This window comes from Carcharhinus amblyrhynchos, chromosome 14, assembly GCF_965287045.1.
Source record: "Carcharhinus amblyrhynchos chromosome 14, sCarAmb.v2.hapA, whole genome shotgun sequence".
Taxonomy (NCBI): Eukaryota; Metazoa; Chordata; class Chondrichthyes; order Carcharhiniformes; family Carcharhinidae; genus Carcharhinus; species Carcharhinus amblyrhynchos.
Window position 1 is genome coordinate 67,000,729 of NC_137337.1, and position 27,550 is coordinate 67,028,278.

The 27,550-nt window shown below is 49.1% G+C and overlaps 1 protein-coding gene across 1 annotated transcript in view; it reads left to right on the forward strand.

Annotated features, from left to right (window-relative positions):
• The window catches only part of susd6 (sushi domain containing 6), a 63,096-nt gene extending 36,048 nt beyond the window's left edge, over positions 1-27,048 (forward strand). The window contains exons 3-6 of the mRNA XM_080203032.1: positions 18,377-18,571; positions 21,735-21,873; positions 22,669-23,087; positions 24,922-27,048. Of these exons, the coding sequence (XP_080059158.1) occupies positions 18,377-18,571; positions 21,735-21,873; positions 22,669-23,087; positions 24,922-24,947 (779 nt within the window). The 3' untranslated portion in view covers positions 24,948-27,048. The remainder of the gene's footprint in view (positions 1-18,376; positions 18,572-21,734; positions 21,874-22,668; positions 23,088-24,921) is intronic.
• Positions 27,049-27,550: the final 502 nt, after the last annotated feature.

Genomic DNA, 27,550 nt, shown 5'->3' on the forward strand with positions numbered 1-27,550 from the left:
CTGAGGGTCTGGAAGCCCTCTGGTTCCGTGTGAGCTCACACTCGCTCTCTGAGTATCATTCGCGGCCATAGATCCAGTGTGGTCGGAGGTGGGAGGAGTTATTGTCCCCTCCCCCATCACTCTGTGGGTGAGCTTTGAAAGCCAGTTCCCCCCCCCCCCACTGCCCTCCCATTCCACCGTCCTCTCCTGAGGTAAACTGGCCTCCCCCAATTGGCTATTTATCTGTGTCTGAGCGGTTATCCTATGTGATTCCCTACCTTGACTGCTCTGTGCCAAATCGTTTACCCAGCAGCCTAGAGACAGAGATGGAAGGGGTGGCACGGTGGCCCAGTGGTTAGCGCTGCTGCCTCACAACCTCAGGGACCCAGGTTCAATTCCCCACTTGGATCACTGTCTGTGCGGAGTCTGCCCGTTTCCCAGTATCTGCGTGGGTTTCCTCCAGGCGCTCCAGTTTCTTCCCACAGTCACAAAGATGTGCGGGTTAGTGGATCGGCCTCAGTGTCCCAAGATGTGCGGGTTAGGGGGATTTGGTGGGGCTGTTACATGGGGATAGAGCCTGGATGGGATGCTGTGTCGGAGTCGGTACAGGCTTGATGGGCCGAATGGCCTCCTTCTGCACTGTAGGGATTCCATGTTGTGTTCTCTTGTATGTTCTGGGGAGCTGGTGTTTGTTGGTAAGTTTTATGTTTAAAGAGGTATGTCAGACCCAGCTCCCTGCGTCAGTGCAGTGGATCGGTGGTTGCACTGAGGTTGTTGGCCTAGGTTGCGTGTCTGGAGAGAGGCTTGCACTGACAAACTAACGTAGTTCTGAGCTTGGGGGGGGTGGTGGGGGGACGACTGCTCACTGAACCACGGCTGACAAATAGGGCTGATAACAAAGCAGTGTTCCCACCGCAGGACGTACTCTGCTGTCTGGTGCTTTTCCTCTGTCTGCCAAATCTGTTTAGACATCAACAATCTACATTTCTTTCTCCCCTAGATCTGCGAGCTCGAAACAAAAATTCTTCCATTTCTGTAGCGCCTTTCATGATCTCAAGACATCACTTGGTGAAGCCCGGACGCTGTTGCAATGTAGAAAATGTGCACAGCAAGACCCCACTCTGTTGTAATGACCAAAATCAGTCAGTTTTAGTAATGTTGGTGGGGGAATAAATATTGTACGCCCGTGAGAACAGACAAGCACTTCTCGGATGGCACAGTGGTTAGCACTGCTGCCCCACAGCCCCAGGGACCTGGGTTCAATTCCGGCCTCAGGTCACTGTCTGTGTGGAGTTTGCATGTTCTCCCCCGTGTCTGTGTGGGTTTCCTCCAGGTGCTCCGGTTTCCTCCCACAGTCCAAAGATGTGCGGTTTAGGTGGATGGGCCATGCTAAATTGCCCCTTAGTGCCAGGGGGAGGAACAGGGTAAATACGTGGGGTTACAGGGATAAGGCCTGGGCAGGATTGTGGTCGGTGTAGGCTCGATGGGTTGAATGGCCTCCTGTAGGGATCCTATGATTCTTCAGAATGACTGTCTGTCTGGGGTCTTTCCTGTCTGCCTCTGACCATGAGACAGGACGTCGGAGTGCAGCTTCCCCTCAGTCCGGCCAGCCTGGGTTGCGGCCTTGCTGCTCTGGAGTATCTTGTTGGCTGTAGCGGACCACGCTACCCCCCCCCCCACCCCCGGCCCAGGTTGTGACGGGGGGGGGGGGGGGGGTGCGGTACAGCAGGCGTGAATAAGGCACAGCTGTTTGATTCACCAGCTGCTGGGGCCTACGCCTCGCTGGGAGGGCCCATCTGTCACTAAGGCAGCCACCGAGGTGGGAAATGTCACAAAACCGAGCTGCAAACGTGGCTTTGACAGCAGCTGCTGATTATTTTGGTCTCTGTGTGAAGGATGTAGAGGTTGAGAGTGGGCAGGAGTACACCCGGCCTACAGCAGCTGCTGGCAGGATATTGGCTTTGTCTGCTCCGGTATGAAGCCTTTTCTTTGTTGTTGTTGCTCGCACGTAGGCCCTGGCTTATTGACGCAACTGAAAGTGGGAGTCAATAATCTGCCCCTTCACTCTGTCCCAAAGCCCCCGAGACAATAAATTCACCTCTCAAACATCTTCCTTTTCCAAAGGCCGTACAATGTAAGGCTTCTAACAGAAATTACAATGTACCGCACATCTTTCACTCTCTGCCTGTGAGCTAAGTTGTGGTGACAGAGGATTGTCATATTCAGAAAATTCTCCCTCTCTCTCTCTCCGTCACTTTTAGAAATTTAGCCTGCTGCTCAATAATTGAGGTTTTCTTCCCCGTACTCCCTTATCTATCGATTGACAACATTCTGGACAGTTCCAGCTTTGCCTTACCGTAGTCTGGCTCTGAATCAGTCTGTCTGTAACTGTGACCCAGAGCGTCGCCTGTCCATTGGTAAGATGTGCGCCCAATCTAGAAGCTTCTAAAACACTATAGTTATGAAAACCAACCAACGCCTCTATTTCCTTAGGAGATGAAGGAAATTTAGCATGTCTGCTACGACTCTCACCAACTTTTACGGACGCACCATAGAAAGTATCCATTCCGGATGTTTCAGAGCTTGGTATGGCTTCTGCTTTGCCCGAGATTGCAAGAAACTAAAAAGGATTGTGAATAAAGCCCAGTCCATCACGCAACCCAGCCTCCCATCCATTGACTCTGTCTACACTTCTCACTGCCCCAGAAAAGCAGCCAGTTAAATCAAGGACCCCACGCACCCCGGACATTCTCACTTCCACCTTCTTCTTTCAAGAAAAAGAAACAAAAATCTGAGGTCACGCACCAACTGACTCAAAACAGCTTCTTCCCTGCTGCCGTCAGACTTTTGAATGGACCTGTCTTCTCTTAAGTTGATCTTTTTCTGCATCCTACTATAACTGTAACACCGTATTCTTTCATAGAATCCTACAGTGCAGAAGGAGGCCATTCAGCCCATCGAGCCTGCGCCGACCACAATCCCACCCAGGTCCTATTCCATAACCCCATGCAATAACCCTAGCTAGTCCCCTGATACTAAGGGGCAAATAAGCATAGCCAGTCAATTTAACCCACACATCTTTGGAGAGTGGGAAGAAACTGGAGCATCCAGTAGAAACCCACCCGGACACAGGGAGAATGTGCATACTCCACACAGACAGTGACCCGAGCGGGGAATCGTACCCAGGTCCCTGGCGCTGTGAGGCAGCAGTGCTAACCCCACTGTGCTGCCCTTAACTACACCCTCTCCTTCTCCCCTGTATACTCTATGAATGGTATGTTTTGTCTGTATAGCGCGCAAGAAACAATATTTTTCACTGCATCCCAATACACATGACAATAATAAACTAAAATACCCAAAGTGTGTGTTTAAAAGTCCTTTGGTCTATTTGCCTGTTGCGTTTTATGATGGCAATATCTTATGTAAAAGTTCAGCATCCATTTTAGCATCGATACAGAATTTACATTACTCGTATGGAAGAAAATACACGTCAACAGCAAAGAAATTGATTCTCTCACAAAGATCCAATTTTAATTAAAAATATGTGTTTAGAAAATTCCACTGCGTTTCGTCAGGATTTATGAGACGACAGCGGTTCTGAATCAAAACATCAGAATTGAAGTCACGATCCTGTTTCCTGCCCCTGCACCCTGCCTCTGTCCCAAACCCTAATCCTCTCGCACTCAAGTGTTTCCAGCTCCCTTTGCAATTCCCACAGCCTTCCAGTAAACACTGCCAGCAGTTGCTAGGAGAATTGGAACACAGGATGCCGGAGGTTGAAGGTCGGAGGTCTTTCGGATGTCGCTTGTTAGTTCAGGCTTGAGCTACTTGAGGCAGTGTGGGGGGGGGGGGGGGTTCCTTTAGCGTAAGGCTATGTGATGTGGGCGCTGCCTCCACTTTGTGACTGCGCTCTCTGTCTCTCCGGGGCTGGGGAAGGGGCCTTTGGGCGCGTTTAACGTTAGCTTGCGTTTCTGTGTAAAGTGGCCCAAGCCAGAGGAGGGGTGGTGAGATCCTTGTGCTGGGGGGAGATTTTCTTGTGTTTGCACCATCCGTATAAGGTGGCAGCCACTTAATACTGGGGGGGGGGGGGAGATCTTCATTCTGAAGCTTTGACCTTTTGATATTTTCTACCCCTGAGGGCTGTGGGAACTCAATCACTGAACATGATAGAGACAGAAATTGGGAGATTTCTGCAGTCTCGTGACAGTTATTTATTAGCGTCACAAGTCGGCTTACATTAACACTGCAGTGTGAAAACCCCCCTAGTCGCCACGCTCCGGCGCCTGTTCGGGTACGCTGAGGGAGAATGTAGCCCGGCCGACGCACCTAACCAGCACGTCTTTCAGACTGTGGGAGGAAACCGGAGCACCCGGAGGAAGCCCACGCAGACACGGGGAGAATGTGCAAACTTCGCACAGCGTCACCCAAACCGGGATTTGAACCTGGGTCCCGGGCAACGTAAGGCAGCAGTGCTAACCGCTGTGCCACCGTGCCGCCCCGAGGGATATGGGGATAGTGCAAGGAGAAATATGGCGGAGAGGTAGACGACCAGCCATGATCTGTTTGAATGGCAGAGCAGATTGGATAGGCCCCATGGCCTCTTCCTGCTCCTATTTCCAATGTCTGTATTGGGCAGAGTTAAGCTGTAGGGTAGGAAAACGCAGTGGACACAATTTGTGCACAGTGCAATCCCGTAAACAGCTGATTTTTTTTTGCCAAGTCGATAAGAGTGGCAAATGCCGTCGGGATACCGGAGAGAAATCCCATGGTGCTCTTTGAATTGTGCCAATGGGATCTTTAACCCAGCCTTTGAGAACAGACACCACCTCAGGATAACGTCTCAGATGGCACCGCTGACAGTGCAGCACCCTGTCACTACCCACTCCCTCTGATTTGGCGTGTGTGTGTGTGCAGCAATATCTGTGAACATTTATGTGACCAGCAGTGCGTACGTAATCGCTGAAGTTGCCTCCTTAGAGGGAACTGCGTGGAACCTTGCAGAATGGCGCCGAACTTTCAGCCGGGATTATGTTCCCAAGTCTCTGGGGTGGAATTTGACCTATGACCTCGTGACGTCTTAGCAAGAAGGCTACGGGTGACGCCTAAAGCGGTGCAGATGGGATGGTGAACTTTGACCGCAGTTTGGTTTCAATTCATTGCGACCTAATTAATAATTGATAGACCGTGGGCAGACACAGCCCTGCGCGCCCTCCTCCATCCCCCAAGAGATTCTTTTATTATTTAACGAGGCTCCATCTGCCTCTGGATTGCGTGGACCAATGTCGCAACTCCTTGTTGTGAAAGCTCGGAGCTTTGCTTTTAACTGTGCCTCTCGTGACGAGCGTCCAGTCACCTGTACCGCCCAGGGCGGCACAGTGGTTAGCACTGCCGCCTCAGAGCACCAGGGTCCCAGGTTCGAATCACAGCTTGGGTCACTGTCTGTGCGGAGTCTGCACGTTCTCCCCGTGTCTGCGTGGGTTTCCTCCGGTTTCTTCCCACCGTCTGAAAGACGTGCAGTGGCCACGCTCAGTTCTCTCTGTGTACCCGCACAGGAGTGTGGCGACTAGGGGATTTTCACAGTAACTCCTTTGCGGTATTAATGTCAGCCCACTTGTGACACTAATAAATAAACTTAAAAACAAAACTATGGCACCTGGCGTGGCTAAAAGGGGGCTTCCTGACCTTTCCCCCAGGGGCTAAATTTCCTGACCCTCTCCTTTTAGACAGTTGACCAGTAGAGAAGTGGACGAGGTGCGATATTAAAGATTTCTGTCACAAGGGTTGAGCTCTTATGGTTTATGATGTTGTCTGAATACCACATCTGTAGAGGTGACTATATTTTGAGAAAGCATTCTGTAGCTATGAGATTCCCTCAGTCTTCCTGAAAGAACAATATAAATGTGTTTTTCGGTGTGATTCTTGAGATGTGGGCTTCACTGGGTGGGCTGGTATTTATTGCCCCTTGCTAATTGCCCTTGGAAAGGTGGTGGTGGTTCCTGAACTACTGCAGTCCATGTGGTGTTAAGGAGGGATTCCCCGGATTTGAACCAAGGTAGCCTGTATATATTGCATTTTTACATCTAAGAGGAGTGTTTTCTTGATATTGGGAAGCTAGGAACTGCAGGGGAGTAGAGAGATTTAAGGATCCAAGTGCATGTGTCTCTGTACTGGGGTGGCGCAGTGGTTCACACTGCTGCCTCATAGCGCCAGGGACCCGGGTTTGATTCCAGCCTCAGGTGACTGGTGTTTGCATGTTCTCCCGGGGCTCACCTTACTGTCCCGTGGAAAGGTCCATTGACCTCAGGTGGGATTTTCCGGTTTTGGGGTGAACAAGGCCAGAAACTCCTGGTCTCCCACCCACCCCCCCCATGTATGTGCAGAGTCTGCACCTTCCCCCACTGTCTGCGTGGGTTTCCTCCAGGCACTCCGGTTTCCTCCCACAGTCCAAAGATGTACGGGTTAGGTGCGTTGGCCACGCTAAATTTAAGTTTATTTATTAGCCTCACAAGTAAGCTCACATTAACACTGCAATGAAGTTACTGTGAAAACCCCCCAGTCGCCACACTCCACCACCTGTTCGGGTACACTGAGGGAGAATTTAGCACGGCCAGCGCACCTAACCAGCACGTCTTTCAGACTGTGGGAGGAAACTGGAACACCCGGAGGAAATCCACGCAGATGTAGGGAGAATGTGCAGATTCCGCGCAGACAGTGATCCAAACCGGGAATCGTACCCGGGTCCCTGGCGCTGTGAGACAGCTGTGCTAGCTGTTGTGTCACCTTGTTGCTGCTATTTTGCCCCTTAGTGTCAGGGGGATTAGCACGGTAAGTATGTGGGGTTACAGGGATAGGACCTGGGTGGGAATGTTGCAGACTTGATGGGCCAAATGGCCTCCATCTGCACAAGAATTCTATGATTCTACAGTGTTAAGCTGTTATTGTCAAGATGCGTGTACAAGGCTTGTATTCTTTTAATCTTTTATTACTTGAAGGGTAATATAACTGAGGTGTTAAAATGATTATAGGCTTGATACTGTTGAGGTGCAGGAGTCCAGAACAAGGGTCACGAATGTATAATGTGTTTTGGGGTGATGCCAGGAAGCACGGTATGCAGCAAATATTTGGGTGTAGCTGCTGCGACGATCCTCGCTTTGATTTTATTTGCTCACTCGGGTTCCGGATGTCCACGAGGCACTCTCCCTGAATGCTTTTTTGAGGCTGTGTCTCAGTTGCAAATGTCAGGATCTGGACGGTTTGGCAAGGCTGTTAAAGGGTTAAGGAGCCAAGACGGACAGGTGGAGCTGAGGTCCAAACCAGCCTCGATCCGATTAGAATGTTGGAGCAGATTCAAGGGGCTGAATGGCCTCCTCCTGTTCCCATATTCCTAACTGCTCTTGAGAATGAAGCAGACCTGCTTCGGAAAGAAAATCCCAGGAAAGGATGGTGAACGAAACCCAGCCCATCACGCAAACCAATCTCCCATCCATCGACACCGTCTACACTTCCCGCTGCCTCGGCAAAGCAGCCAGTGTAATCAGGGACCCCACGCATCCCGGACATTCTCTCCTCCACCTTCTTCCGATGGGAAAAAGATACAAAAGTACCAGCTAACCTTCTTCCCTGCTGCCGTCAGACTTTTGAATGGACCTGCCTTGTATTAAGTCGATCTTTCTGTAGCTATGACTGTAACACTGCGTTCTGCACTCTCTCCTTTCCTTCTCTGTGAACGGTATGCTTTGTCTGTGTCGCGCACAAGAAACAACACTTTTCACTGTAAACTAATACATGTGACAATAATAAATCAAAATCAGAAGAGGTTCTTGGGCAAGGGATAGTTTGAAGATCCTTACATTTTATTCCATGCTTTTCATTTGATCAAAAGAGTGAGGAAATTTCTTTGGAGTGTAGTCACTTGTTTGTTTGGGAAGAGACATCAGCTGATCTAACACAGAAGGCAACCCGGATGAAGTATTGGTTTCATTTGAGTTTATGCTTGCTCGAACGCTCTGAGTCACAGGGCAAGTTGCTGCAGAGTTCTGCACGGGAGACTTTCTCTCAACACTAATTTTAGAATTTCCTGAGTTTAATCAGATGCCCCAATCTCTGCTGCTCTCTGCCTGTGAGAACATGTGATTGGCCACCCAGCCTGGGGCTGATCCCTGGAGGGATCTCTTTAGCTCTGGGCTTCCATTGGCCGCATCACCCCTGACCTCTGAAACCTTCCCCAGTACGTGTGGGGATGGCACAGCGGTTAGCACTGCTGCCTCACCGCGCCAGGGACCCGGGTTCAATTCCAGCCTTGTGTGGAGGTTGCAAGTTGTCCCCGTGTTTGCGTGGGTTTCCTCTGGGTTCCTCCCACAGTCCAAAGATGTGCAGGTTAGGTTGATTAAGAACATAAGAACATAAGAAATAGGAGCAGGAGTAGGCCATCTGGCCCTTCGAGCCTGCCCCGCCATTCAATAAGATCATGGCTGATCTGTCGTGGCTCAGTTCCACTTTCCCGCCCTCTCCCCATAACCCTTAATCCCCTCTCTTATCAAAAACCCATCAACCCGCTTCTTAAAAATATTTAGCGAGGCAGCCTCCACCACTTCAACGGGCAGAGAATTCCAGAGATTCACCACCCTTTGAGTGAAGAAGTTCCTCCTCAACTCCGTTCTGAACTGCCCCCCCTTTATCTTGAGGCTGTGCCCCCAGTCCTACTGTCTTTTTTGAGCGGGAAGAGTCTTTCCACCTCTATCCTATCCATCCCATTCATCATCTTATACGTCTCAATGAGATCTCCCCTCATTCTTCTAAACTCTAACGAGTACAAGCCTAGTTTATTCAGCCTCTCCTCGTAGCTCAACCCCCTCAACTCCGGTATCAGCCTAGTAAACCTCCTCTGCACTCCCTCCAAGGCCAAAATATCCTTGCGCAGGTGCGGCGCCCAAAACTGCACACAGTACTCCAGCTGCGGCCTCACCAATGCCCTATACAGCTGCAGCAAGACCTCCCTACTTTTATATTCAATCCCCCTCGCTATGAAGGCCAGCATCCCATTCGCCTTCCTGACCACCTGCTGCACCTGCAAGCTGGGTTTTTGCGATTCATGCACAAGGACCCCGAGGTCCCTCTGCACCGTCGCCTGCTGCAGTTTTTTGGTCATGCTAAATTGACCCTAGTGTCAGAGGGATTGACAGGGTAAATGAGGGTTACAGAAATAGGGCCTGGGTGGGATTGTGGTCGGTACAGGCTCGATGGGCCAAATGGCCTCCTTCTGTACTGTGGTGATTCTACGATCATAGGGATTCTCTGATTCCTCTGCGACTTGCCTGTTGTGATGCCTGAATTTCACAGGTTGGCTGACTAGGCCTGAAGCCTTCTGACCAAACTATGGGCCGTACATTGTAAACTGTCTTTTGTGGCTTGATGTTGAAATTTGGCTAGTTACTGTGGAGCATTGAGACACTTCTGTTGGGTGCTATATAAATACAAGTTGTTGTTGTACCTGCTCCTTTTGGAAAGGTCAGTGCAGACTTGACGGGCCAAACGCCCTCTTTCTGCACGCGAGGGATTCTGTGCCTGTGTTACGCAAGTTCCCATGGGTAGGCAGATTGGGCCGAGTCTCCGCCGGTGACAGATTCCTTGCTTTGCTCAGGTTCTGATGTCCAGTTATGTTCTGGGAAAGGGGATGGGAAGCTCGGAGCCTTTTATTCCCCATTCTGCCTGTCCGATGTGGGATCTGACTCCGAGGGGCTTGGTTCAAGGGTGTCCCTTTCACCCCAGGGTCTACTTTCCTCGCAGCTGCGACCTACACTCACAGATTTACCTTCCCCTCTCCATTGCGGGCACTGAGTATCTCATCCATCTGCAGCCGTCCTCTTATTGATGATTAGAGGCACTTATTTCTCTGTCTGTTTCGCTGGGAAAGGGAATTTGGGTTAAATGGTGTAAGTGATCTCACTCTCTGTGTAGTCAATACAAAGGACGGATTATCCTTCCCTGGTACAGTAACTGAGCCATCTCAGTGTGCCAGTACAAAGTCTGTGCGTAATTCTCACATGATTGCCTAGGGAGTGAACAAGTCACAGAACTAATAAAACCACGGTTGTACTTACGCTAAAATCTTATTCCATTTTTGCGGCAGTGCCTCATTCTTTTTGTGGTTGTGACTGTAGTGTTTGTGCATGAACGTTTCCTGTTGCAACTTAGGGCTGTGCTCTCGAAGTAAGAAGGATGAGTGCTGGAGGCCCTCCCCGGGCAGTACTGAGGGAGTGCCGTCTGGTCAGAGGCACCCCTGTCTCTTAGATGAGACATTAGAATTCGAGACTCCTCCCTTAATCAGGTGGGTGTAAAAGACCCGTGGCTTTTTTAAACAAAGAGCGAGGAGAATCTTGTCGCTGTCCTGGGCAACATCTACCCAGTGCCATCAAAACAAAACCCAGATAATCTAATGATCGTCATTGTTACTAGTGTTGGATCTTGCTGTTCACAAATTGACTGTTCCGTTGCCCACAATGCAACAGGAACTAACTTCAAAATTGGCTGCAAAATGTTTGGCCCTCTCTCTTCCATCTCGATCTCCCTTTCTCTTGCGCTCATGCTCTCGCTGCCCGTCTTGCTCTCCCTTTGTCTCGTTCTCTCTCTCTCTCTCTGTCTCTCCATTCTGCCTGTCTCTTCGTCCAACTCATCCTTGTCTCCTGCTCTCTCATTTTGCGTGCGTCTGTTGTGTGTCTTTCGTAGACATCTGTTTCTGTCTTACGCTGTCTCTGTTCTACCTCCCACCCCGCTGCCCCCTCCCCCACCCCGCCATTGCCCCAAGCTCTTCCCCAGTCTATGTAAGTGAGGGTAAAACTCAGCTAGGAACCGGCCTGTGGGCACACTGTGTGTACTCTGCATTGCTATTGTTCATCTGATTCTAATCTTTCCCTCGAACAATAGACATTCCTGTCAGGGCAGTGTCATGTTCAGGAGTGGAATGCAGTAGCGGACCAGCTGATACTGTTAAGAGTTATCGTTAACCCTTGTGGCACCACGCGCGTTTGTCACTGAAGAGAAAGGAAGTGCTTACACTGCATTTCACAGGCCGCCTGTAACCACTCTGTGGCTCATCGCTGTAACATTTGACTGTTCTGCTGACTGAGTCGTTCAGAGTTCGGGGCAAGTCTCATCGCGGCAGCTTTGGAACTTAAATTCTGTGAATTAAAGAGGAAGCTAGTCCCAGTGGAGGTGACCGTGAAACTACAGACTGCAGTAAAAAGCTACCCTTTGTGGGGTAGTGGGAGGGGAATCTGTCATAGAACGTAGAACACTACAGCACAAACAGGCCCTTCAGCCCACAAGTTGCGCCGATCATATCCATACCTACCAGGCCTATCTATAACTCTTGATTCCATTCAATCCCATGTACTCATCCAGAAGTCTCTGAAAAGACCCCAGCGAGTTTGCCTCTACCATCACCGACGGCAGCCGATTCCACTCCCTCAGCACCCTCTGAGTGAAAAACTTACCCTGGACACACCTTCCACACACCTGACAAAGGAACACAGTTTCCGAAAACTTGTGGGATTACTATCTAATAAACAGGTTGGATTTAACCCTGGTGTTGTGAGACTTCTTACTGTGTTTACCCCAGTCCAACGCCGGCATCTCTACATCGTTATCCAATACAGCAATCTGTGAAATCATAGAATCCCTACAGTGCAGACCATCAAGTCCACACCCGTTCTTCAATAGAGCATCTTAGCAGGTCCTATCCCAGTAGCCCCAAGCATTTACCCTCTAACCTACACATCTTGACTCACTAATGGCAGGACCGTATATGCAGCACTGCTGCCTCGCAACGCCAAGGACCTGGGTTTGATTCCCGGCTTGGGGCACTGTCTGTGCAGAGTCTGAATGTTCTCCCCGTTTCTGCATGCGTTTCCTCCCACAGTCTGAAAGACGTGCTGGTTAGGTGAATTGGCCATGCTAAGTTCTCCCTCGGTGTACCCAAACAGGCACTGGAGTGTGGTGATTAGGGGATTTTTACAGTAACTTCATTGCAGTGTTAATATAAGCGTGCTTGTGCTAATAATAAATAAACAAACAAACAAGTATATCCTTCCTGAGGTCAGCGGACCTTTGCATGGTCCTGTCCTGCCTGTTACGATTCTCATGACGAAAGATATAGGAAGATTCCGCCCAAAGGGGCAATTTAGCACGGCCAATCTACCTAACTTGCACATCTTTCGAACTCTGGGAGGAAACTGGAGCACCCAGAGGAAACCCATGCAGACACAGGCAGAACAATCCACACAGACAGTGACCCAAGCCAGGAATCGAACCCGGGCCCCTGGCACCGTGAGGCAGCAGTGCTAGCTACTGTGCCACTGTGAAATATCCAAGTCAAACTTTCAATTGTTGTCAAGCCATGAGGGAAAACGGTAATAATAAAACTAGCAGACAAGAAGGCATTAACCTAGCCACTGGATGAAGCAAAAAAGCATTAATCCTGCAAAATTTGCCTCACTAACATTTGAAACACAGTTATACTCACAGAAACATAACTTTCAGCCACATCCCAGACTCTTTCCATCAGCAGTGACCCACCAGAGGCACAGTGCTATACAGTCCGGAGGGGTTTGTCTTGGACTCCTCAACATTGACCCCGGATCTCACAAAATCTCATGGCACCAGGTCAGACATGGGCAAGGAAACCTCTGGCTGATTACCAGCTAGGTTTGGTTTGATTTGATTTATGTGATAATAATAAATCATACCAAATCAAACCTATTGCTTGCACTCAGCTAATGAATCAATGCTTCTTCCAAGTTGAATGTCATATCATTTGATTTGATTTATTATTATCATGTTATTAGTAGACAGTGAAAAGTATTAGTTCTTGCACACTATACAAAGTGTGCTGCCCACAGAAAAGGAAAGGAGAGAGTGCAGAATGTAGTGTTACAGTCATAGCTAGGGTGTAGAGAAAGATCAACTTAATGTGAAGTAGGTCCATTAAGAAGTAGAGGCATTGGTGAGCTTTCTTAACTATCACTATATAGTCAGTAACACAGGGTGCTGGGGGAGAGGGGTTACTGAGTGACAGTGTGAGGGAACTGGATTAACATCAGTAGAGATACAGTCAGTAACACAGGGTGCTGGAGGAGAGGGGTTACTGAGTGACAGTGTGAGGGAACTGGATTAACATCGGTACAGATACAGTCAGTAACACAGGGTGGGGGGGGTGAGAGGTTGCTGAGTGACAGTGTGAAGGAGCTGGATTAATATCTGTAGAGATACAGTCATTAACACAGGGTGCCGGGGGAGAGAGTTTACTGAGTGATAGTGTGAGGGAGCTGGATTACTATCACTAGAGATACAGTCAGTAACACAGGGTGTTGGAGGGAGAGGGGTTACTGAGTGACAGTGTGAGGGAGCTGGATTAACATCAGTAGAGATACAGTCAGTACCACAGGGTGCTGGGGGAGAGGGGTTACTGAGTGACAGTGTGAGGGAGCTGGATTAACATCAGTAGAGATACAGTCAGTAACACAGGGTGCTGGGGGAGAGGGGTTACTGAGTGACAGTGTGAGGGAGCTGGATTAACATCAGTAGAGATACAGTCAGTACCACAGGGTGCTGGGGGAGAGGGGTTACTGAGTGACAGTGTGAGAGAGCTGGATTAACATCAGTAGAGATACAGTCAGTAACACAGGGTGGAGGGGGAGAGGGGTTACTGAGTGACAGTGTGAGGGAGCTGGATTAACATCAGTAGAGATACAGTCAGTAACACAGGGTGCTGGGGGAGAGGGGTTACAGAGTGTCAGTGTGAGGGAACTGGATTAACATCAGTAGAGATACAGTCAGTAACACAGGGTGCTGGGGGAGAGGGGTTACTGAGTGACAGTGTGAGGGAGCTGGATTAACATCAGTAGAGATACAGTCAGTAACACAGGGTGCTGGGTGAGAGGGGTTACTGAGTGACAGTGTGAGGGAGCTGGATTAACATCAGTAGAGATACAGTCAGTAACACAGGGTGCTGGGGGAGAGGGGTTACTGAGTGACAGTGTGAGGGAGCTGGATTAACATCAGGAGAGATACAGTCAGTAATACAGGGTGCTGGGAGAGAGGGGTTACTGAGTGACAGTGTGAGGGAGCTGGATTAACATCAGTAGAGATACAGTCAGTAACACAGGGTGCTGGGGTGGGGGGGTATGTTGCCCTGATTGTGCCCATTTGGACATTAATTGTGGTGCTGCTCAGTTGCAGTCTTTGTTATTTAATGTCTTTGGCTTGTGGCTAAAGTGCGTTTTTTTTCCCCTCAGTTGAAATGCAGTGGATTAGCAAACTGTTTTAATAATACATAGCAACAGAATGTGTCTCTGAGTTGTTACTATGGAGACTGTTTTGTTGGTTTTTACCTGCAGTAAGAGAGAACTCTCGCTCATTTTGTGCTTATCGTGACCTCAGGATTCAGGAGCACTTTATACAGCCGTTGACGTAACTATTGAACTGACAATGAGGGAGGCGTGAGAGCTAATTAGTGCACAGCAAGATCCCACAAACAGCAATGAAGGTGTTGACCCTATAATGTGTTTTGTGATGTGGGTTGAGGGATGACTACTGGTCAGGCCTGGAGGATAGCCTGGCTGTTCTTCAATTCCTGACTCGGGTCACTGTCTGTGTGAAGCCTGCATGTTCTCCCCGTGTCTGCGTGGGTTTCCTCCGGGTGCTCTGCTTTAGAATCCCTACAGTGCAGAAGGAGGCCATTCGGCCCATCGAGCCTGCACCGACAGCAATCCCAACCAGGCCCTATCCCCACAACCCCAACACATTTACCCCTCTAATCTCTCTAAACTACACATCCTGGCACACTACGGGGCAATTTTGCATGACCAATCCACCTAACCCGCACGTCTTTGGAGTGTGGGAAGAAACTGGAGCACCCGGAGGAAACCCATGCAGACACGGGGAGAACATGCAGACTCCACGCAGACAATGACCCAAGCCGGGAATCGAACCCGGGTCGCTGGCGCTGTGAGGCAGCAGTGCTAACCCACTGTGCCGCACCCCTTTCTCTTAATATTAAATGGACTCATCCAACCTTTGGAAGCTTCTGTATTTCTCAATCGTGACCACGGGGATTCTTTAGAGGAACATGGCCTTAATAAAGGCCGCAATAGAACAAAGAACAACACAGCACGGGAAACAGGCCCTTCGGTCCAACGATCCTGTACTGCCTTTTTAACACTGTGAGTCCCCTCTCCACCCATGACCCTTGTCTATGTTTATGGCACTCCACATTGAGAGAAGACTAATTTAGGGACAATTTGTCCCACCACAATTGTTCAGCCTAAGAGCACATCTTTGGGGTGTGGGAGGAAACCGGAGCACCCGGAGAAAACCCACGCAAGCACGGGGAGAATGCGCAAACTCCCGCAGACACCGGCCCAAATCCATGTGTCTGCACAGCAAACAGTGATAGTAATGTAAAGTCTCTGGAATAAAAGTGAAAAGAAAATGCCAGAAGAACTCAGCGGGTCTGGCGGCACCTGTGAAGAAAGAAAGAGTTCAGGTTTCATGTCCAAATGTTGTAGATATCTGGAATGAAATGCGTCTCCTTACCACTGAGGTGTTTCAATATCTGACGTGTTTTAATAGGTGGTGTGGGTTTGCAAAGAATTTTATCATCGATTGTTATCTCTTCAGCAGCCTATTTATATTTTATATCAAATGCTTGAGGTTGAAACATAAAGGAAGAAGAGAACTATTTAACATTACCTCAGATAAAACAAAACAGTAAACATAAGGTGGAAAATTATGCACAAAGCCTTATCGTGTTCAGGTTGATTTCCTGTGGCTGCCTCTGTTGCAAAGACCTTAATAAGAACTCAGAGCAGGAGTCAGCCATCCAGCCCCTCGAGCCTGCTCTGCCGTTCAATAAGATCGTGACTGATCTTTTCGTTGACTCAGCTCCACTTACCCGCCCGCTCACCACAACCCTTAATTCCTTTACTGTTCAAAAATGTATCTATCCTTACCTTAAAAACACTCAATGAGATAGCCTCAACTGCTTCACTGGGGAGGGACTTCCACAGATTCACAACCCTTTGTGTGAAGAAGTTCCTCCTCAACTCAGTCCTAAATCTGTTCCCCCTTACTTTGAGGCCATGCCCCCTAGTTCTAGTTTCACCCACCAGTGGAAACAATTTCCCTACTTCTGTCTCATCTATTCCCTTTATAACTTTACATGTTTCCATAAGATCTTCCCTCATTCTTCTAAATTCCAATGAGTATAGCCCCAGTCTACTCAGCCTCTCCGCGTAAGCCAACCCTCTCAACTCTGGAATCAACCTGGATAAAAGGGCTTAGACAAAGGGTCATCTGGACTCGAAACGTCAGCTCTTTTCTCTCCTTACAGACGCTGCCAGACCTGCTGAGATTTTCCAGCATTTTCTCTTTTGGTTCCGGAATCAACACACTTTACTCTGCCATTCATCTTAGGTCATCTGTGAATTTTGACACACTACACTAGGTCCCCAATTCCAAATCAGCGATGTAAATCGTAAACAATTGCAGTCCCAACACTGATCCTTGAGGCACATCACTAGTCAGCGAATTTTGGTAAATTACCACTAGTGCATTTGCTATTTCCCTTGCCATCTCTTTTCATACCCTGGGATGCATTCCATCAGGGCCAGGAGACTTGTCTACTTTTAGCTCCATTAACCCCCCCAACACTACCTCTGTCATGATAATGATAATTTCTCGGTCCTCACCTGCCATAGCCTTCCTGTCATCGATTTTTATCATGTTATTTATGTTTTCCACTGTGAAGACCGACACGAAATACCTGTTCAATGCCTCAGCCATTTTCTCATTTCCAGTTATTACATCCCCCATTCTCATCCTCTAAAGGACCAATGTTTACTTTAGCCGCTCTTCATCGTTTTATATATTTGTAGAAACGTTTGCTATTTTTACATTCTGAGCTGGTTTACTCTCATAATCCATCTTATTTCTCTTTAAAGTGTTTCTCATGGCTTTCCTCCCACACTCCGAAAGACGTGCTGGTTAGGTGCATTGGCCGTGCTAAATTTTCCCTCAGTGTACCCGAACAGGTGCCGGAGTGTAGCGACTAGGGGATTTTCACAGTAACTTCATTGCAGTGTTAATGTACTTGTGACACTAATAAATAAAATTTTAACAATAAGCTAAAAGCTCTGCTTTACCTGAGGCCCACAAAAACATATATTTACAGAGTTTCATTAACTCCGTCACCCATGGATCACTGTCTGTGTGCAGTCCGCATGTTTTCCCCGTGTCTGCGTGGGTTTCCTCCGGGTGCTCCGGTTTCCTCCCACAGTCTGAAAGACGTGCTGGTTAGCTGCATTGGCCGTGCTAAATTCTCTCCCAGTGTACCCGGAGTGGGCATTTTCACAGTAACTTCATTGCGGTGTTAATGTAAGCCTACTTGTGACACTAATAAATAAACTTTAAACGTAACATACTTTGGGGTTTCTAGTCTGGTATACTACCAGCAGTAACAACGTCTATTTGTATCGTACCATTAATGCGGTTAAAATGTCACAGAGCGTCGTTACGTAAAAGGAAGATAATAAAACTTTAGCATGGCAGAGGAGAAATTCAAAGTATGAATTTGGTTTAGAAGGAGAATTACATGAACAAAAGATTGGTTAAAGAGGTAGGTTTTATGTTGTGATGTATAGGAGGAGGGGGAGAGAGCTAGAGGCAAGAAAGGTGGCGTGGTGGCACAGGGTTAGCCCTGTAGCCTCACAGTGCCAGGGATCCGGGTTCGATTCCCAGCTTCGGGTCAATGTTGGTGTGAAGCCTGCTCATGTTCTCCCCGTGTCTGCGTGGGTTTCCTCCCACAGTCCAAAGGTCCACAGGTTAAGTGGATTGTCCCTTTGTGTCAGGGTGAATGCGTGGGGCTGTGGGGATGGGGCCTGGGTGGGATTGTTGTCAGTGCAGGCTCGATGGGCCAAATGGCCCCCTTTAGAATTTAGGTTTAGAATTTAGAAAGGGTTTAGAATTTCAGAGATCGGCAGACGAACGCACGGATGTCAGTGATGGTGTGATTAAAATTCCGAGTTACACGAGAGCAGAATCGCTGGAGCGCAGAGATCTCGGAGGGTTTGTGGGGATGGAGGAGGTGAAAATCAGGAGCAGTAAGCATCAAGGAAATTGAAAAACATGGAGAATTGTCCAAATTAAGATGTCGTCAGGCCAGGAATCAAGTTAACGAGTGGAGGGGTGGGGAATGGATGAACGGGACTTGGTGAGTGTTAAGATTATGGGTAGCAGGGTTGTCAGAGCAGCACTGATTCTAATATTTACCTTCACAAACATGGTGAGTAACTCCACCCGTTTCCTACCTCACTCACTTGCCGCCTACTTTTATTCCCTACAGTTTGCCGGCAGCCGTTGCAACCAGAAAATGGTGGCTTTGCGTGCCACCCCACACCGTGTGCCAACTTTGTATCCAGCACCGTCATCGAGTACTTCTGCGACGAGGGCTACACGCTGAAGGGTGACTACAAGTACCTGACCTGCGAGAACGGAGAATGGTATCCCGCAATGGAGGTCAGCTGTAGGCTGAACCAAGGTCAGTGCTGGCCTCGCCTACGGCCGTTACAGCTTCGAGCTCGTCCCAGAGTCACTTACAGTCCTGGCAGTACAAGTACAGCAGGACAGCAAGCTCTCACAGCACTTGCTGCCTCTCAGCGCCAGGGGCCTGGGTTCGAATCCCAGCTTGGGTCACTGTCTGTGTGAAGTTTGCACGTTCTCCCTGCATCTGCGTGGGTTTCCTCCGGATGCTCCGGTTTCCTCCCACAGTCTGAAAGATGTGCTGGTTAGGTGCATTGATCCGAACAGGCGCCGGAGTGTGGCAACCAGAGGAATTTCACAGTGACTTCATTGCAGTGTTAATGTAAACCTACTTTTGACTAATAAAGAAATTTTTAAATATTTGCCGGGACATGAGAACTCCCCTAACCATTTTCATAGAACCCTACAGTGCAGAAAGAGGCCATTCGGCCCATCAAGTCTGCACCAACCACAACCCCACCCAGGCCCTACCCCCATATCCCTACATATTTTACCCACTAATCCCTCTAACCTATGCATCCCGGGACACTAAGGGGCAATTTTAGCATGGCCAATCAACCTAATCCGCACATCTTTGGACTGTGGGAGGAAACCGGAGCACCCAGAGGAAACCCACGCAGACATGAGGAGAATGTGCAAACTCCACACAGACAGTGACCCGAGCCGGGAGTCGAACCCAAGTCCCTGGGAGCTGTGAAGCAGCAGTGCTAACCACTGCGCTACCGTGCCGCACTTCATCTTTTCATCAAAATCTTCTTTTGATGAATGTTCTGCTGTGGAACTTTCTGCACCTCCCTCGGAGGGCCCACTGTTTAAAGTCTTATCTGGAAAACTGCACTCTGACTGTTCAGCACTCCCCGAGTACCACACTTGAGGGTGGTTTTATCATAGAATCATATGCTGCACAAATCAGTTAACAGCAGTTTGGGAATGGGGGGGAGGGTGGGGTTCATGTAATGAGTCATAGGGAGGAAAGAGATGGAGATCGAGGCCACAACCGCAGAGATATGTTTGCGGAAGGCTTCTGAAGGCAGTGAGAGACTATGTGGTTTCAGGAGAGGACTCGACGCCCAGTACTGTGGTCAGCCCCTATCGCCACCCCAGCACCCCCCCACCATGCCCTTCCCTTCCCCCGCCCTCCCAAATAGTTGAACATTAGCAGCGAAGTGTGACTTAGAATCAGAGCAGTGAAGAATGAATAATTCTGGGATTGTGTTTTCCCGCTAAGAAATGTAGAATCCCGACAGTGCAGAAGGAGGCCATTTGGCCCATCATGCCCGCACCGAGAGCAATCCCATCCGGGCCCCATCCCTGCAATTCCACGTACTTACCCTGCTAATTCCCTGACACTAAGGAGCAATTTAGCATGGCCAATCCACTGCACATCTTCAGACTGGTGGGAGAAAACCAGAGCACCCAGAGGAAACCCACGCAGACACAGGGAGAACACGCACACTCCACACACAGTGACCCAACCCGGGAATCAAACCCTGACGCTATGAGGCAGCAGTACTAACCACTGTGCCACCTCCACTGTGATAGGCAGCAACTGTGCGTCCTGTTCTGGCTGGAAAACTGTCAGCCACCATTTCCGTGAAGTTAAATAAGTTTACCCGAAGTGGATTTGATCCTTTGCAAATACAATTAAGGGTACAAACACCTAATTAATGCCCCACTACCCACTTTCAAATTGGTTGGACCTGATGCCATTCCACTCGGAGCAAACCAGGAATCAGCCGTCACTAAGATTTATTCCACAAACAGATGTAATTATGGAGCTCCCAGGAGAACGATTCCTCCTGAACCCAAAATTTAATGCTAGTGTTCTGACCTACTGTCGTAATCATTGGTCCAAACTGGAGGCACCCTGAGCCCCACTCAGACCCACCTCCCTGAGGGTCACTAGCAATGGCCCCACTTCTTTGCAGCCTGCACTTACGTTGTGCCTTGGGTCACATCATTAGCGCAGGGTATGCACACCGCACCCTCAACCCCAACCTCATGTGGGGTCAAAAAGAGGCACACTTTGGTTTCTCGGCCAATGCTGTGGATGGACCACCAAAAAAATAGATTGGGCAGAGGTGTTTATAATCTAGTAAGAAGTGTTTGTATTTGGCTGGCACAATGATTAGCACTGCCGCCTCACAGCTCCAGAGACCCGGCTTCCTCCTAAAGTCCAAGGATATTCAGGTTGGTGCATTAGCCATGCTAAATTGCCCCTTAGTGTCCCAGGATGCATAGGTTAGAGGGGTAAATATGTGGCATTATGGGGATAAGGCCTGGGTGGGATTGTTGTTGGTGCAGACTCAATGGGCCAAATGGCCTCCTTCTGCACTGTAGGATTCTATGATTTCTATGAATCTGGATATGGAGAAACCTTTTCAGCGTGATTTAAACTGCATATCTAAATTTTTAGGTATTATAGTGTTCATTTCTTCTGTGTTTGATTATGTGAGTCTGCTTACTATTGATGCTCACTGTGCTTGATTGGTTAAGCCTGGATGTGGACTCAGAGACAAATAAGCAAACTGTGGCAGTTGCTGGAAGTGTGGTGCAGACATTTTAAAGCACTGTTATTAAAATCTGTTACAGACAAAGAAACCAGTGTCATCTCTACGTAGCTCTGAGGCATACAAAAAGTATGTACCAGGGGCCTTGTCAATTCCAGCCCCGGGCACGATTTACACCAAGGCAAGGGAATGGTCTAGTGGTATCATCACTGGAATAATCCAGAAACTCAGCTAATGTTCCGGGGACCCGGGTTCGAATCCCGCCACAGCAGATGGTGGAATGAGATTTCAATTAGAAAAATCTGGAATTAAGAATCTACTGATGACCGTGAAACCATTGTCGATTGTCGGAAAAAGACATCTGGTTCATTAATGTCCTTTAGGGAAGGAAATCTGCCATCCTTACCACGTCTAGCCCACATATGATTCCAGAGCCACAGCAATGTGGGTGACTCTTAACTGTCCTCTAAGGGCAACTAGGGATGGGCAATAAATTCTGCCCAGCCAACGATGCCCATATCCCACGAATGAATAAAACAAAAACACTGAATATCTTAGATTATTGATTGTACAATATTATTAATTCCTGGCGTTTGGTGATTTACAGATATTGAGAAGGTGCACTAATGCTGTTTAATCTCCTCTGTTTAGATAAAGATACAAGGGCAAGTATTGGAGTGCCAACACTATCGATTGTTGCATCCACTGCCAGCTCTGTCGCATTGATCCTTCTCCTGGTAGTTTTATTCGTTTTGCTGCAACCAAAACTGAAATCATTTCACCACAGCAGGTTAGTACAGAGCGGGAATAGCAGATCGGGGGCCTGGGACACTGGGAAAAGCAGATCGAGGGTCTGGGACACTGGGAAAAGGGGATCGGGGTCTGAGACACTGGGAAAGGGGGATCAGGGGTCTGGGATACTGGGAAAGGGAGATTAAGGACCTTGGGCACTGGGAAAAGCAGGTCAGGGGCCTGGGACATGGGAAAAGAGGATCAGGGGCCTGGGACACTGAGAAAAGGGGATCAGGGGTCTGGGATACTGGGAAAGGGAGATTAAGGACCTTGGGCACTGGGAAAAGCAGGTCAGGGGCCTGCGACACTGAGAAAAGGGGATCAGGGGCCTGGGACACTGGGAAAAGAGGATTGAGAGTCAGATACTGGGAAAAGGGGATTGGGTGTCTGGGACACTGGGAAAGGGAGATTAAGGACCTTGGGCACTGGGAAAAGCAGGTCAGGGGCCTGGGACACTGAGAAAAGGGGATTGGGTGTCTGGGACACTGGGAAAATTAAATTGGGTGTTTGGAACACTGGGAAAAGGGGATGGTGATATAGTTAAGGAAGTTGGGAACTCTTGGGAGTGTTGAGGGTCAGTGGAGGTGGGAGATGGAGAGTCGATTATGGAACCAAAGGGGGATGGGATAGTGTTAAGATGCAGATCAGCCATGATCTAGCTAAATGTTTGAATAGGCTTGTGGGGCTGAATGGCCTCCTCCTGTTCCTGACGTTCCTGACGATTTCCTGAGGTTTGGGTCAATGTTACCTGCCTGTTGGGTTTAACCGTGTATTTGTGTGTCTGTGTCCCCAGGCGTGATCAGGGAGTGTCAGGGGATCAGGTGTCCATTGTAGTGGACGGGGTGCCTGTCTCTCTGCCCTCCTACGAAGAAGCTGTGTACGGCAGCTCGGGCGCTGCCATCCCGCCCTCCGGCTCCCGGGTACAGATCGTCTTGGCAGAGGGGCCAGTCCCGGGTGGGGAGCCTCCGGAGGAAGGTGCTCGCTGTAACAGGGCCACTGACAACCGCCCGGAAAGCCCCAGGGAAGTTGAAGCCCATGGAAGTGGCAGCCGCTCAGAGACTGTTCTGATTCATCAGCCCTCCTTCTCCTCGCCTGCGCACTCCTCCCACGGATCGGTGCTGAGTCTGTCTCGCTGCTCAGACACCCTGGACTCTGAGAGCAGTGACGTCCCGAGCCTTCTGTCCTATTCCTCCCCGCTGGGCTCTACTGATGGTAAGCAGATATCTTTATATTTTTTGATTGGAGCAGTGGGAGGTGAACTTTGCATGGGAGGAGTGCATTGGGTAGGATAAGTTTGGATATTTGCAACAATGTAGATGGGGTGGCACAGTGGCACGGTGGTTAGCACTGCTGCCTCACAGTGCCAAGGATCCGGGTTCACTTCCTGGCTTGGGTCACTGTCTGTGCAGGGTTTGCACATTCTCTCTGTGTTGGCGTGGGTTTCCTCCGGATACTCCAGTTTCCTCCCACCGTCCAAAAATGTACAGCTTAGGTAAATTGGCCATGCTAAATTGACCCTAATGTCAGGGGGATTAGTAGGGTAAATGCGTGGGTTATGGGAACAGGGTCTGGGTGGGATTGTGGTCAGTGCAGACCAGATGGGCAGAATGGCCTCCTTCTACACTGCACCGATTCTGTGCTAAAGTAGCCCCTTTATACAATAACACTTCCAAAGGCACTTAACAGCCCTGCCGTCAGACAAAATCTGACAGTAAATGTAACGCCAAGATATGTGATCTGAACTTTGCTCAAAGTCAAAGGAACCTCTTTGAGGAGGAAGGAGGGAGTTGGCAACGTGGGGAGGGTTAGAGAGGCAGTTTCGGAGCTTAGCACCTGGATGGTCAAAGCATTGCAGCCAATGGTGGAACAGTTAAAATGGGGGATGTGGAAGAGGCTAGAATTAGGAGATACTCCATAATGAGCCGAATGCAGTGAGATCCCGCACTTTCTACGTCTCAGGGGTGGATTTGACAAGACACCACCGTCCTCACCTCCCCGTAGTTAAGGGGGTGGGGAGAGGGTGGGGAATGGTAACTCTCTCACGACCCCAATGGCTGCCCCCAGCAATTTAACAAGAGGGAGAGAGCGAGAGAGATGGAGCGTTAATCGCTTTAAGGCGCGACCCCTGACCTTGGGGCTGGGATTCCACCAGTGGACACGGGGACTGCAAAAGGAGGTTCCCACCCCCCTGACGCCGTCCCACACAGCTAAAGCTTCCTGCCTGCCGTGGGCCTATCCCGTCACGGGGAAATTATGGGCAGGCCACCCAACCCCACTGTAAAATTTCAGATGGGTCGGGGAGGAGGGAAGGCCACCCCCTGGGTTTTACTTATCCTCCATGCTTTCAATCTGAGCGGGGAGGAGTGTAAAATTGAGCTCCCAACACGTCTCTCCTACTCTTTCTCTCATTGTCTCTGTCGTTCTCTCTCTCTCTCTATCGCTCTTTTTATCTCTCATTCTCTCTCTCCATCTTTCTTTGTCTTTCGCTCTCTCCCTCCATCTCTCTTGCTCTCTCTCTCTCTCGCTTTCTCTCTCCATCTCCCTCTCTCGCTCTGTCCCTCCATCTCTCTCTCTCGTTCTCTCCCTCCATCTCTCTCTCTCGTTCTCTCCCTCCAACTCTCTCTCTCCCTCCATCTCTCTCTCTCTCTCCCTCCATCTCTCTCTCTCTCCCTCCATCTCTCTCTCTCTCTCCCTCCATCTCTCCCTCCATCTCTCGCTCTCTCCCTCCATCTCTCGCTCTCTCCCTCTCTCCCTCCATCTCTCGCTCTCTCTCTCTCTCTCCCTCCATCTCTCTCTCCCTCCATCTCTCTCTCTCTCGCTCTCTCCCTCCATCTCTCTCTCTCTCTGGCCATCTCTCTCTCTCTCTTGCTCTCTCTCTCCAGCTCTCTCTCTCGCTCTCTGTTTTTCTCTCTCTCTCTGTTTTTCTCTCTCTCTGCTGGTTTCAGTGAGCCTTATACCAGTTGAAAACTAACTGAAGATTGTGAGTAACTAGTTCAGCCTTGAATCCAGTGACTCTCTACTCAAACCCTATTCCCTTTTGTTTCAGATATTCCTTTGCTGAAGGATGCGTAAGATGGTTGGCGGCGTTGGGGGTGAGCTGCTAAGCTTTCTCCCCCTCCTCTTCAACACTCGACTCTCCAAATCCAATTAACTGATCCAAATCCCATAGCAGGAGCTGTGGAAAAGAAGCCTCCCCCACCCCACCTCATCCCACCCCCTCCCTCACTCCCCATGTCACCTGTTGAAGCCCAGTGTGGGACTGACTCACTGGGACACAGTGGTACCTGCCCTCAGCATTCCGGCTCTGGAGACACTGCCCTCATGTTGGAGCAGTTCTGGGAATGGTGACCCTTGGGCGAGTGACAGATAATCCGAACGTCCTTCATAACCCAGGACTTAGACTAGACACTGGGTGGCGGGCGGTTTAAACTTATTTTAAATGCTTTGCTCCACCCCCGAGTCACTCTTCAATGCCAATTTCCACCATCCATAACCACTGCCCAGCCCACCTTGTAATAGATCAGAAGGTTCCAGCTATTCCTTAACCCCTTTCCCCACACCAGACACAACTTGGCAAATTGGGAACCCTCGGACATCAACCGAGGTGTCATTCAACATCAGGACAAATAATTTGCCCATTTTTTTCCCCACTTAATTCCACTCAAGTCAGCCGGGTTCCTAGGCCACTTGCTGGCACTGGTTCCTTGGTGAGATTTCCATTGTGAAATGGGTTGGTGTTCTGCGGTGTGCCACCTCTGCTGGCATACCTCTGGGGGTGGGATCGGGGCAAGAACGGATTGGCGAAGCGCGCCAATCTCCAGCAATGGAAGACAAACTGAGATACGTTGTTCATTTGTTGACCTCTGGAGAGACAGTAGCGCCGTATCCCAGTTTTTAACTTCCAAGCACAATTGGGTTTCGCAAAAACTGCTCCGGTGTTTCAGCAGGTGACAGAGGCTGGGCTTTTCCTTAACTTCATACCCGTGACCAAGAAACGCTACTGTACCCGATGAGGCAGTGAAGAGGATGGGTTTCTCTTCACAAGAAAGAACTTTTATTTATATATTGCACCTTTCGCAACTTCAGAGCTTCCCAAAGCGCTCTCCAGCCAATGAAGCCGCTTTGAAATGCAGTTACTGTCGTTGGAAACATTAGCAGCCAATTTGCACACCGCCAGGTCCCACAAACAGTTAGGCCAAAATGACCTGAGAATTTAGTGACGTTGGTTGAAGGACAAACATTGACCAGGACGCTGGGGAGAACTTCCCCTGCCATTTCGAAGAGTGCCACGGGATCTTTCACACCCGCCAGAGAGAGGGCAGTGGGAGTCTCCGTTAATGCCATCGCTGAAAGACGGTACCTCTGACAGTGAAACACTCCCTGAGCGCTGCACTGGATGTGACAGTCTCGAATCTGTGCTCCAGTCTCTGTGAAGAGTCTTGGACCGACAGGCTGCTGCTGTGGCTCAGAGTGCGATCACTGAACCACGAAGGGTAGTCAGTGTGTACTCCCTCTCAGCGTGGCCTCCCGGGTTTATCTCAACCATGCAGTAAAAACCTTCGATTCTGTAAAACAAAACTGCCCATGTAACAGCAGGTAGCATAAAGGCTGGGACCTTTTGATATCAAATCCAGCCCCTTAATGCTTGCAGTCCTTCATAGCTGGAATACCAAATATTGTTGGATATTCTTTTCCCCTTTTACCTAAACTGCACACAGGCTAAGTGGAAATCTGTACTGTTTTATTTTTTCTTTCCCCTTTTGGCCTTGCTGATGTGAATGATGTGGGTGTGTGTTTCTACCGTTTTGGCCTCTTCTGTTGAAGGGTCAGGAAAAGTGGGATTGCAGGGTAAGGCTTCAACAGTGAGGACAGTAAGATGACAATGTGTAGAAAGGGGAGGGGGGGGGACAACTAGAATTAAATGAACATCACTTTCATTTACAGAGCTCTTTTTTAATGTAGTAAATATCCCAAAGGCACTTCACAGAAACATTATCGAGCAAAACTTGAGACCGAGCTATATATGCAATATTGGGATAGGAGAGGTAGGTTTTAAAGGTGTATATGCAAGGTGGAGGTGTAAAAGGAATTCTCGAGCTCAGCAGGTAAGGAGATAAGGAAGGGTGAGGGCCTTGAGGTAATTTGAACACAAGAATTTTAAAATCTGACAATGATAAAACCCAGGAGGCTGGGGTCTGGACAAATTGGGACATGCCCACCTCAAACACTGGGATGCAATTGCCCCATATACATTGGTGATACTGTAACTGTACCCTCTTCTCCCTTTCTACAGTGGCAGCCTAGATTACGGGATTACCAGAGTAATTGGGAATCTTCCAGGTCAGAGATAGTGGCAGTGTCACTGGAGCAGTAAATCTGAGGCCCAGGCTAATGGACTTGGGCTCACATCCCACTTAAGCCGCATGGTGGAAATTAAATATCATTTGAATTGAAAACTTGGAATTGAAAGCTAATCTCTGTAATCAAAATCACGCAAATAATGGTGACCATTATACTATCATTAATTGTTGTAAAAACCCATCTGGTACACAAATGTCCTTTTAGGGAAGGAAATTTGCCATGTGACTTCAGCTCCACTGCCCTCTGAAGCAAACCATTCAGTTCAAGGGCTACAAGGGATGAGCAACAGATACTAGCTTTGTTGGTAAAACCCA